The sequence below is a fragment of the Bufo gargarizans genome, chromosome 2, assembly GCF_014858855.1.
Source record: "Bufo gargarizans isolate SCDJY-AF-19 chromosome 2, ASM1485885v1, whole genome shotgun sequence".
In the NCBI taxonomy this organism is placed as follows: Eukaryota; Metazoa; Chordata; class Amphibia; order Anura; family Bufonidae; genus Bufo; species Bufo gargarizans.
Genome location: NC_058081.1, coordinates 189,377,793 through 189,390,908, shown reverse-complemented (window position 1 = coordinate 189,390,908; position 13,116 = coordinate 189,377,793). Strand labels below are relative to the sequence as shown.

The 13,116-nt window shown below is 42.1% G+C and overlaps 1 protein-coding gene across 2 annotated transcripts in view; it reads right to left on the bottom strand.

The window, feature by feature from the left end:
• The window catches only part of RBPMS2 (RNA binding protein, mRNA processing factor 2), a 36,127-nt gene extending 23,272 nt beyond the window's left edge, over window positions 1-12,855 (bottom strand). Inside the window, exon 1 of one of the 2 annotated variants that reach the window (XM_044279786.1) lies at window positions 12,508-12,855. In XM_044279786.1, coding sequence (XP_044135721.1) covers window positions 12,508-12,558 — 51 coding nt within the window. In that variant the 5' untranslated portion in view covers window positions 12,559-12,855. The remainder of the gene's footprint in view (window positions 1-12,507) is intronic. The other variant, XM_044279785.1, reaches the window with a different exon arrangement.
• Between the last annotated feature and the right edge of the window lie 261 nt (window positions 12,856-13,116).

Here is a 13,116-nt window from a genome sequence, read left to right as displayed (position 1 = left end):
TTACAACACCACTTCCAGTGTGATGGCAGGGACACATATGGAATACATCATGTTCATTTTATTCAGGCAGAATCCACTTCACTATTGTTTCATTTCTGAAGTTTACCAAAAGCCCAGCGACTTCACAGCTCCTATTTGCCAAACAGCACAACATTCATGTTTAGTGGCCATGTCTACAGGACCTGTAGATGAGGTAGGATGCCCTTAGGTTGTGTCATTTAGGTCATCTGTCTGTGTAAGGCTACTTTCACACTAGCGTTTTTTCAGATCCGTCATGGATCTGCAAAATCGCTACCATTACAATAAAACCACATGCATCTGTCATAAACATATCTGGTTGCATTATGCCTTATATAACCATGACAGATCTGTCATGACCACCATTGAAAGTCAATACGGGCTGGATCCATTTTCTATTGTGTCAGAAAACAGATCTGTCCCCATTGACTTACATTGTGCGTCAGGACAGATCCTTCTTGCCATCTGTGATGGGGGAATGTAACCAAATGGAACGCATTTTGGTGCATTCCGTTTTGTTCAGTTTTGTCCCCATTGACACTGAATGGAGACAAAACTGGAGTGTTTTCTTCTGCTATTGAGATCCCATGACAGATCTCAATAGCGGAATTGAAAGCTAGTGTGAAAGTAGCCTAACCCTGCCTGTAATAAGCAGATAATTGCAGTGAAGTTATTTGTACAAACCAAGAAATTGCACATATTAGGCTTAGTGGCCAGAATGAGAACTGCAGGATTATATGTTTAAGGTCTATATAAATATTTATATTGAAAGTTAAAATTGAAGAAACAGTTTCAAAACGCATCTGGCAAAGATCCATAAGAAATCACAGCAAAAAAAAATCATGATACGCAACTGACAATACTAGCCAATTCCTCGAGCCGATGTTAAATGCCGAGAACTTTGCCATGGACCCCATGCTTGCTGAGACACTGACATGGTGCATGAGTGGCTCTGCTATGTTCCTGACTGGAAGATATTGGCAAAGTTCTCAGCTTTTAACATCGGCCTGAGGAATTAGCTAGTATTGTCAGTTGCGTATCATTTTGGTGAACTTTTTGCAGTGATTTGTGTATGTACACATTTCTCATCTGCACAATGTATCATTTTGTGCAAGATGTTCTTGTGGTCTTCCCCGACATCCTCCATTGTACACATTTTTTGCTGGGGATTGCTGTCATCTGCGGACTGCATGCAGGGGAATTGCTCCCCCAGTTATAGACACTACAGTGTCTGGGTTTTGAGCATTTCCACCTGTTTAGGCCACTTTTTCAGAGAGTTTTTGTCAAAGATCCATAAGAGACAATCTTTTAGGTACCGCAGTTTATCAAAATCACAATGTACATCCTGCGAAGAGGAAGAATGGCAGAGCTTGGCGTCCCAATATCTTCAATATGCATGCGCTTAGCAAAGTGCCAACACAAGCACGGGAACGGACTGCAAGGCTCAGCTATCCCTGAGTAATAGGTGATCAAACAGTCCTCATTGATAAAGCCATGCATGTTATCTATCAGTAGTGGCCGACTGTACAATAAGGCGGGTACACCGCTTAACTATATATAAATTATGCTATAGGAAAACAGTATGAAACTACAATGAGACAACTTGATATATTAATCCAAAATGATAGAGATGCTACATATGAATAATATAGGAGTATAATAAATTCAAAGACTCCAGTCACGTTTTATGCGAAGTGCAATTTTTGTTTATTTAGCAAGCAATGAAATGTTGCTACGGCAAAGTAAATGGTGATGTTTCGGCACATCCGTGCCTTCATCAGACTGTAGCAAAAAGAGGAGATAATTCAATAAACGTACAGTAAGTGTATCAGGTATTTACATCAGCATACATGATAGCGACTGTATTTTCAAAGTATATATTTCTCTCAGTTTTACAAACACGTAATTGTAGAGATAGAAATAATGATTTACTTGCGAATGATAAGCAAATCAAGTAAAAAAAAATAAAGTAAAAATGGTAAGCAAACAAAAGTAAAAAGAAAAGAAAATATATGACAGAGTTCTGCTGCTGCAGTTCAAGGCCATAAACCAGGTCAATATTGGCAAGGACACAGTCATTGGCAGCCATCCTCCTATAGAAGAACAGTCATATCTAGGGTATATTAAGTAAATACGGAAATCATAATGGAAATTGCTATTAAGACCACAGGTGAGTGTCACCTGTGGTCTTAATAGCAATTTCCATTATGATTTCCGTATTTACTTAATATACCCTAGATATGACTGTTCTTCTATAGGAGGATGGCTGCCAATGACTGTGTCCTTGCCAATATTGACCTGGTTTATGGCCTTGAACTGCAGCAGCAGAACTGTCATATATTTTCTTTTCTTTTTACTTTTGTTTGCTTACCATTTTTACTTTATTTTTTTGACTCTCGATTTGCTTATCATTCGCAAGTAAATCATTATTTCTATCTCTACAATTACGTGTTTGTAAAACTGAGAGAAATATATACTTTGAAAATACACAGTCGCTATCATGTATGCTGATGTAAATACCTGATACACTTACTGTACGTTTATTTATTGAATTCTCTCCTCTTTTTGCTACAGTCTGATGAAGGCACGGATGTGCCGAAACGTCACCATTTACTTTGCCGTAGCAACATTTCATTGCTTGCTAAATAAACAAAAATTGCACTTCGCATAAAATGTGACTGGAGTCTTTGAATTTATTAGTGAAAAGGGGTGGGAACCCTACTCCAGTAAAAATCCACCGTGCTACAAGGGCTCTGCTTATAATATAGGAGTATTTAACGTTATATACCGCAGCACATGAACTTGGTTCCAAAACTGCGTGATATTTTAAGGGTCCATTTACACGTCCGAATCCGTTCCGCAACTGTGCGTACCTATTGATTTTCAATGGCGGCGGAATGTGCTGTCCAAAAATAAAAATAAAATAGTCTGCAATTGCAGACAAGAAAAGGAGAGTGCCAGCAATGTGCGGTCTGCAAAATGCACATTGCCGGTGTCCATGTTGTGGATCTGCAATTTGCAGATCTGCAAAACACATATGGACGTGTGAATGGACCCTAAAGGAGTTCTCTGGGAATTAAGATGAAAATACTTACTTTATTATGAATATATTTCCAAATACCTTTCATTAGTTATAATAGTGTCTCCAATATTTTCTTCGGGCCCGCTGCATATTTCCTCTTGGCTGGCATAGTGATGTCCAAACAATTAAGTCCAGCGCAAATTGCGGGTTTTTAGTCGCTTTTCATGCGTGGTTCGAGAGCAAGGAGCTCAAGCGGCCATCTCCACCAAGCACAGGCCATGCTCCCCAACAGGACAAGTTGCATCACAACACTGAGTTAAAGAGCTGCCTCATCCTACTCTGCTCTAGTTGTCGGGGATTATGATCCTGGAAACAGCTGATAAGAACTTCATCTGAATCTCTGTACAAATGGAGTTCATGAGGAGACATGAAGTACAGAGGATGTGGGGCTGTGGTAATGGAGACTGAATACAAGTGCTGCTGCTCATTACCCAGACCCCAGCCACTTTGTGCTTCACGTCTCCTCATGAACTCTATTCCTACAGAGATTCAGCTAATGTTCTTATTAGCTATATTCAGGATCATAATCCCTGACAAGGAGAGGAGAATAGCTCTGTAGCTCAGTGTTCTGAAGTACCTATCCCTCTGATTAGAACAGGTTTTGCATGGACTAGGACGGCGGCCATTGCTCCCAGACAAGATGAGCCATTATACATAGTGAGAGTTATTTGTGAATATATTTATAATATTTAAGTAATTTCATTTTCTTAATTCCTGGAGAACCCATTCAACATTTTTATACTTATCTGAAGTGTAATTTTTTTTATAATTGTATCTTAAAATAAATATATCAATTACTTAGAGCTGGCCATTAGTTGAATAATATACATTACTGTAGCTAGGTGGTTATAGTGGGCAGTGCTCCATTCTGGTGAGCCCAGAGTATATTCACATCCAGAAGTCTTGTTGGGCAGTAAGACTGGCCCTGTCAATCTTATGCCTGTACTGCTGCCACTTAAGCAGTACAGATGCCAACTGTGCATGCGCTGTTACACTGCAGTACATGCGCAGTCAGCATCCACTGTTCAGGTAGCAGCAAAACTCCTGCCCTTGTGCCACTACTCAAAGCAACAGTGCAGGCATGATTGACAGGGTCAGGTAAGAGGTCTAGCACAGTCAGTCAATAGGGAGGTGGGAGTTTGAGAAGCGGGGCCAGCCTGCTGCTTGAGAAATCTGATTTGTACGAATTGATCTTGCTCATCTCTACTGGAAACCATCAAAAATGCATCTCCCTTCACAGGAAGGATCATTTACTATACAAAAGCAAGGAGTCTGCATCAAAGTGGTGCTGCAGGCTACTTTGTGTAAATGTTCAATTTCTGAAGACATGCAGTCAGGGGTTGAGCGGTAGCAGTCGCTACTGGGACCAGGAGCCTGAGGGGGCCTAAAAAGACTTGTGCCACATAAGACACCAGTATTCTAGAAAGTGCATGCTGGTCAGGTTACACCTCTGACTGGAGGGAAGGGGTTAGGTTAAGAATTTGGCATGGGGGTGGCATTAATTTTTGCCTCAGGCAGCACGAAGCCCATGCACTTCCCTGCCCCTGGCCACAGAGCACTGAGGGAAGGGGACGTGCCCCCCCCCCCCCCGAACTCTTGCACCAGGGCCCATAAGCCTTTAGCTACGCCCCTGCATGCCGTTTAGGTACGGAAAAACAGGTCTGAGGTAAAGAAACTGACAATACCCTCTATACAAGACTGATGATTTAAAGGGGATATCTGGTCATTTCTCTCATCTAGCCTACGGTGGCAAGAAATGCATTAGGATGAATTATTTTCCCCTTCTCTGATTATGTTGTGGGGATTTCTGGTATGAAATGCCAGTCATGGGGCACATGGTCCTAGCCCCATGTTAACTCATGATATACAGCGGTTGTGCCTGCAGTCCCAGGTGCCGTAAGCCGTCTGCACCCAAGGCTGCCTGACCGTGCAGGCACAACACCATACACAAACCAAAACCCCTTTTAATAGGATGATTTTAATGGTAAGGAATACAAAATAAGATTGGCACACTAATATCTGGAATTGGGTATGATTAAATAGAAAAGTAAAAAATGGTAATGATTTAATAGGCAAGTAAAAAAATGGTGATAACGTATCTCTCTATATCGATTTATCTATGGGGGGGGGGGGGGGGGTCCTTGGGTTGGTCAAGGGAATGTCAATTAATCACAGTTAATGAACTAAAAACAGTCCGGTTAATCTTCACTTCATGCAGACGGTGCATATGGTGAAATTGAGTAAAAGTATGCAAGTTCAAAGGAAGAAATCCATAAATGAAACTCCTGTCAGGATGTAGATAATTCTAATAAAGGTCAAATGAGGGACTATACAGTTCATATAGATATAAATCTGCAGCTTGTGGCCAAAGTGGATAATATGGGATCCTGTATATAATGTATATTCAGATGCATGTAAAGTAGAAGTCAGCGGGCAATATATCCACCAGCCGTGGCGTCCCACTATGGCTGGGATGTGCCCAGCTGAAATTACCTGTTGGATGGGTCTCCTGGAGTCAGTGAGCTGGCCTTAATGGTAAGGCTCTTAAATTGAGGAGCCTACATTCTGGTTGCTATAAGCAACAAATTGCCTCAAAAAAAAAAAAAAAAAAAAAAAAAAAAAGGAAAAACATTGGTTGCAGCTAGTCCACTTCCATGTCTCATAGCTGCAGAAAACCAGGATCATTTAACAGACCTGTTTCTTTACCAAAAACTGCAGTTATCACAGAAGAATTGTGGCAAGTCTTTAAGGGGTATTCTGGTTATAACAAGTTAACAGTGCTTGGCCATTTCCAGCACTCCCATAGACATAGGAGCGGTGGCACATTTTACTGACCAGCCTCTCCATCGGGTACGGGGCACCTGTTCGTGATCATTGGGAGTCCTAGCAGTAGGGCCCCAACTACTCTTATCCCTATCCTGTGTATAGGTGATAACTTGTTATAACCAGAATACCCCTTTAAAGCCAAACAACTAATGTGAATATGGTTCTCAAAGTGTTGTCCAGAATTAGAAAAAATTAAATAAAAAATGTAAATTACAGCACCACCCCTGGTTGTGTGTGGTACTGCAGCACCAATTAATTTCAAGCGAGTTGAGCTGCAATACCAGATAACCAATGCATGGCAGTTTCTGAACAAGGAGGGGGGGAATATAAAGGCAATACCTTCACTTGACATGCATAATCATAGACCGCCAGCCTCAGCAAAATGGCCTTTGAACTAGCCCAGTTTGCATACTATAGACCCAACTCCGTTTAGTTCAACTGATCAAAAGAATTAGGCCTCATTTTTTAGCAACACGTCTGAATCCATTTTTGCTCTGTGTGTCATCCGTGTCCCATGACCACTGCACAGCTTAATATTAATTCACAGCATCTACCCTTAACTCCTTAAGTACCAGGCCCATTTTTGGTTTTGCATTTTTGTTTTTTTCTCCTTCCCAAGTACCAGTGGCCATAACTTTACTTTTCTGTTCATACAGCCATATTAGGGCTTGTTTTTTGCAGGACAAGTTTTATTTTAAACTGCCTTTTGTAATGTGTGGTGATTCTGACCATATTTGCAATATACTTTAATTACTGAAACTGTACATTTCTATTAGGAAAATAGCTCTGAAGTAGCCCATTTTAAGCATTAGCAACACTCCCGTCTGTTTACATAACTGGAGACCTGCTCAACATTGCCCGTGTTATGTAAACAGAAGACAGGAGTGTTGCTAAGGCTCAAAATGGGCCACTTTAGAGATTTTTTCTAATAGAAAGGTACAATTTCAGTAATTAAAGTATAATTACAAAAATATAACAGTTACACTTTAGACACCGTTTAATCTACCATGTCTTATTAGAAAAGATGAAAAAAATATAATCCACCAAGGTTTGACATCACAGCATTCACTGTGCGCTAGAGATAGCTTATTCTGTGGCTCAATATGAATACAGCAATACCAAACTTAGTTTTTGTTATGCTACTTAAGGCCTCATGCACATGACCGTTGTGTGCATCCACGCCGTCATTTTTCACAGTTTAGCGGAGGTCACATTCATTTCTATGGAGCTGTGAAAAAAAACTGATAGTCCTCCGTTTTTTTCTCTGTGTCCGTGATCCCAGTCAGTCAAAAAAATATATAACCTGTCCTATTCTTGTCAGTGGAAAACAGATGGACCCATTCAAGTCAATGGGTCCGTCAATATAAAAACGGATGCACAACTGGTATGTCATCCGTGTCTGCTTTTTTTCCCTACAAGACCTTAGTGCAATAAAATTACACTTTCATAACCTTCCTTGGGGCCCCCCCCCCCCCCCCTTGTCAAACACACACCCACCAAATCACCGACAGTGAAAAGAAAAAAAAAAAAAAAAAAAGTCGTGTGCGAGGCCTTAGAAAAATAAAAACCTTTGAAAAAAATTCCTCTTCGCAGTGCCATTTTCTGACTTATATTTCCATCCACAGAGCTGCATGACTGCAGTTTATATTGGTGCCATTTTTGTGGTACGCATTACTTTTTGATCACTGTTATTTAATTCTATTTGGGGGAAGGTGCTGAAAATTGTGAATCTTGCGTTTAAATTTTTTCCAGCGTTCACAGGAATTTGTTTAATTTTTTTTTAAATAGATCAGACAATTTTGAATGTGGCAATACCGATATGTTTATTTTTTATTGTTAATATATTTTCATAAAAATAGGGTAAGGGGCAATTCATTTTTTTTAACTTAAGTTTAAAACATTAAAATATTGTTCACCAACTATTAGCCCCCTTAGGGGCTGGAACCTTTTGATACCTTGTCCTATTCACCCTAAGGTCTCTTGTGCTGGCCATGCCCGTGCTGCGGACCAGAAATTGCAGTCCACAATGCATGGGCACCGTCCTTGGGGATGCCACATGCCGATTGCGACCCCATTCACTTGAATGGGTTCCGTCCCACAAAAATATAGGACAAGTTCTATCTTTTTGCGGAATGCAAGAATGGAGCCCCACAAAAGCACTCTGTAGTGCTTCCGTAGGGTTCTGTTGCGCATCTCCAGATTTGCGGACCCATTTGAGCAAATGGGTCCGCATCCAGAATGCGAAATGTAAACAGCCGGTGCCCCATGTAGAGATCTATTAAGGTGAATAGGATTTTTACATGCTCCCTGCTGTGCTTTGTGTACAGAGCAGCAGGGAAATCATCATGTCAGGCCTGGATGGCTTCAGTGGCATGCAGGCTGCCATGGCAACTGATTGGAACCCCACAGTCACTGCTCGGGCGCTCAGCATTGACCACAGCACCTGAGAGAATGACCAGGTTTGATGGGATCAGCTGCTCCCAGGCAGTCATTGTGGCCAGGTGTCTGCTGTAAGTGCAACATCAGGTCTGCTCAACAAGAGACTGGTATAAATTAAACGTTCTGGCATATCAGACACGCAATTTAAGGGGTATGCACTTAGAAAAAATGTCACCAGTTTTGTGGTAGTCTAATTGTGGCATAGGCTAGGGACAGATCACTTTCTATAACTCACCCAGATGTTTAGGCAAAATATCAAAACTGTTCAAAATACAGCACAAGTGATTGGGGAAGATTTTATCAAGACTGGAGCAAAGGAAGTCTGGCTTAGTTCCTCCCCCAATCAGACCGATTCTCTTTTCACCGTCTTACTTTGCTCCAGTTTTGATAAGTCTCAGACCTGATATTAACAAGGACCTAACCCAGAGTCGTTCAATACATATTTTCAACAAAATGGCTAGGTCAATTAAAGGGATTTTCTGTTTTTTCTATATTGATGGCGTATCACTATCTGATTGGTGAGGGTCCAACTCCCCTGCTGAAGCTGTTCTGCAGTGCTGTACTCCCTGAAAGGAAAGGGAGCAGTAAGCAGCTGTGTCCACTGCACACAATGGATGGGGCTTTGTAGATCCCACAGAACAGCTGACCAGTGGCGGTGCAAAGTGTCAGACACCCACCAATCAGGCCAGTTTCACACTAGCACAAGGGATCCAGCAGGGAACAGCCTGCTCGATCTCGGCATTCCTGGAAGCTTGAATGTTTCTGTCTTGTCCCATTGACTAATAGGGACCGGCAGAGATCTGACCACAACCTGGCAGCAGTTTTCTTCTGGACGATTCTTACCATATTTGCTGGGTTGCGGTCAAATCTGTCTTGGTCCCCATTATAGTTAGTGGGGCCAGACAGATTAAAGCTTACCACAATGCAGGAACGCAGAGGTCCGGCAGGCTGTTCCCTGCCTGACCAGCCTACCGGACCCCTAGCACTAGTGTGAAAGTAGCCCAAGATATTAATGCCCTAATATATATATAAAAAAAACTCTAAAGCAGGGGTCTGTGACACTACATCTCCCATCATGCACACTTGCTTGGCTGTTCTCTGAACTCCCAGAGAATTAATAGGAGCATACTATCAATGTTTAATTTCTAACTTATGTCATGTAAAGATGCCTTAGCTGAAACATCAGTTTAACCATTAAGCCTCTAATACGGTGGAGAGTCCAGATACGACATGGTCCACCAATCTGGAATTCATTGAAGATGTATACTACAAACTAAGCACGCCAGGGAAGTGTGCCAGCACTTTCACAATCACCTGAAATAAAGTAGGATTGCACAAAGTATAAAAATTAGGCTACATGCACACAACCGTAAGGGCTCCGTGCCGCAATGCATGGGCAGACCGTGGGCAGCCACATGCCAATCGCAGACCTATTTGCTACTTTTTTGCGGTGCGGAGGCACGGCCACAAACACCACAGAAGCACTATGTAGTGCTTCTGTGGGGTTCCGATTGGCATCTCCGTGATTGCGGACGCATTCAAGTGAATGGGTCTGCGATGTGGAATGCACACAGGCGGTGCCAGTGTATTGCGAACCCGCTGTGTGTGGGCCGCAATATGGCCACAGGGGGCACACGGTCGTGTGCATGTAGCCTTAATTCTTTAGGCTACAGCCTACAGGAGTTTAAAGGAAACATGTACATTAAAACCAGGTAGTGACATTTCCGTTTTTATTTTCCAATTGCAGCTTTCTTTATTTTCTGAACATTACGGGGGGCGGCCATCTTGCCTGATCTGTTAACAGCATTAAGAAAATTGCTTTACGGCAGCCCCATCGGGGGACTTCACCGACTCCTATGGGACAGTTTCCTATCCATGCTCTGACCTGTGCAGAGGTCATTGTACAAGGAAAGAATAGATCAGCTCGGACCATCACCTATTGTGAACGGTGGATCCCATCTCATCTATCATTCTAATCCTGCCTCTAATGGAATCTCTATAGATAAGCAGGAAACTGCAGTAAAGTTATCTGTACAGACCAAGATATGGCACCTATTAGGGTTAGGGCCAGTGCAAATGCTGTAGGATTTTTATGTTTTAATGTTTAACTAGACATGAAAATTAAGATGATCAATTTATTTAAAAACCATTAAACATAAAAGGCGATTTAAACACTAGGTTATTTTCTGATGACACATTCCCTTTAAGCAATGTACCAGAGTGAGACCATTGGATCCTTTGTGGACACAAGGGAAGAAAATGAATTACCAAGACAAGGAAAACTGGCTTCTACTACAGGGTTTTTTGCCTTCCTCTTGATCACCTATGCAGGGTAATCTGCCAAACTGGATTGAAGCCTGTCTCAGCATTGCAAAGTATATTACATAATGATCCAACTAGAATTAGAAGGTGGCACCAAAATGGTGTTGGAACGTCGTCGTCCTTTCAGTTTTAGCAACTTTCATAGCAGCAGGGAATTCACATACTGGATTGGGACACATTCATTTTGCAGTTACCAATATCATCTGCACTTTCCTGCATTGCAAGAATGCCTGTTCATGTCCTTTTCTAAGGAGTTTCGCAGACATGTTTTATATGTTTTGCAGGACAGGCATATGGCCACATGGATGATATCCTTGTGCTGTCCACATTTTTGTAGACCTATAAAATGGGCAAAAAAAAAAAAAAAAAACACGGACCGAAAATGCGAGTAAAGGGGCTCTCATTAAGGCCTCTTTCACACGACCATGGCTTTTTCAGTGTTTCGGTCCGTTTTTCATTTCTGTATGGCATATACAGTAATTACATTACTATATTGGGCTGGGCAAAAAATTTCAGTAGATGGTTCCGCAAAAAACGGAATGGATATGGAAGACATACGGAGTACATTCTGTATGTGTTCTTTTTTGAGGACCCATTGACTTGAAGGGAGCCACGGAACGCGATTTGCAGACAATAGGATATGTTCTATCTTTCAATGGAACGCATACGGAGTACATTCTGTTTTTTTTTTTTTTGCAGAACCATTTAAATTAATGGTTCCGTATACAGAACGCAAAAAAAGGTGTGAAAAAAAAGGCTTAAACCGGCAGCATTTTTTTTTTTTTATAAAAACACTGATAAAAATCTGCCACATTAAGCAATGACCATAAAGGCCCTACAGAGTCAGTAAATACTTAAGTGGGTTCTTTACACAATACAATTCTGTAATAACAGTTACCATAAAAGCACATAACCTTGATTCCATTCTAATAGGCACAATTTAAATAGTCGGCAAGTCATCCCAACTCTATGTGCGAAGACTACGAAAATGTGCTTTTAGACACCAAAGTTGACGTCATGCATTGGCGATAGGCGGCAGGAGGACGGCAAACTAGCAATAGACAAAACCGGAATCTGAAACCAATCATGACTAATGGTATTAATGGTAGCAGGTTTATAGTTATACCACAAATTTGTCTGGGGCAAGCCCAAGTTTATGCCCCCCCCCCCCCCCCCCCCCCAAACACAGCCAGAGCCAAGTGCTTTGTCTTCCTCCAAACCTACGCAAGTTATTTCCAAAAATGTAGGATTACGCCTTTAAGTGTACATTACTACATGAGAGGAGCCCTATATTTATATTACACATACTTCTGTATCAGCAAGCTTCCTCCTGGTTTATACAACCCTCTACAGAAGTGCAGGAATGCAACAAGAGATACACATCCTCCTTCTCCTAATATTTAATACTCCATAGACAGGAGGGGTAAACACCAGGACCTGTGTAGCTGGCACCATTCGAGGCATGGCTTACTTCACCAGTGATGGCCTAGGACCTGGACAACTAAATATTTACCAGGGACATTAGAAAAAAAATGTTAACACAAAGCTATAGCCTAAAATACAAAAAACAATAAAGTGACTAAAATGTGAAATCACTGCAGCAGACAAGGTCATTTTACATACCCTCCATTGCACTATTTGAGCTCTGCTACATCTAGTGCTTTAAAGTTGCAAGCGGCTAAGAAGTTGCTACTAAGGCATTACAAGAAACTGAGGAAGTCTTCAAAGAGAACTTGAAAGAAAAGGTGGGATATTAAAGCTTTTACAATGGGAGAAGCAAGCCAGATGAAGACCAGCGGGTGGGTGAGGCAGCCACTTACCTCTTCCTCTATGTTATTGTTGTGCTCACTGTCAGTCTTGAGAGTAGTCATGGTGTACAGACCCACAGCTGATTCCTCCGCAGAGTCCACGGTTGCTGATGGTGGGGTCCCTTGTTAGAGTACAGAATGTGCCCCCTTCTTTACCCCTGGGCTGCAGAACTTGCGGTGGCTGCAGCTTAAGTTGGCAGAGCTTGTGCCCAACTTTCATGTGGTGTGTAAGTGCCCAGTGCGGGTGATGAGGTATATGGAGGCGGTGGGAGAGGTGCCTATGTGAGTGCTGAGGTGGGAGAGTGCAGGAGAAGTGAGGCGGGATGGCTGCTCTTTATACCACCCCTTCCTGAAGTGAAAGCTTAATTAAGGAGGGGGGAGTGAGGCTGAGGACAAGCATGGAGGGTCATCAATTAAAGTTACACAGGAGGGGAGGGGTGGAGGGCTGTACCCAGTGATGCTGCGAGTGGAATCAGCTGCTTCTCCTCCCTCAGTATCAGGGGAGAAGAGACAGCCAATCCTCTCACCATCATCACCCGCCATGGGGCTTGTCTGTTTTTTTCAAAGTAAAAACTTTAATGTGAGTTTCAGAAAACTTGCCCTGAAGAAGTGTCAGTGGTG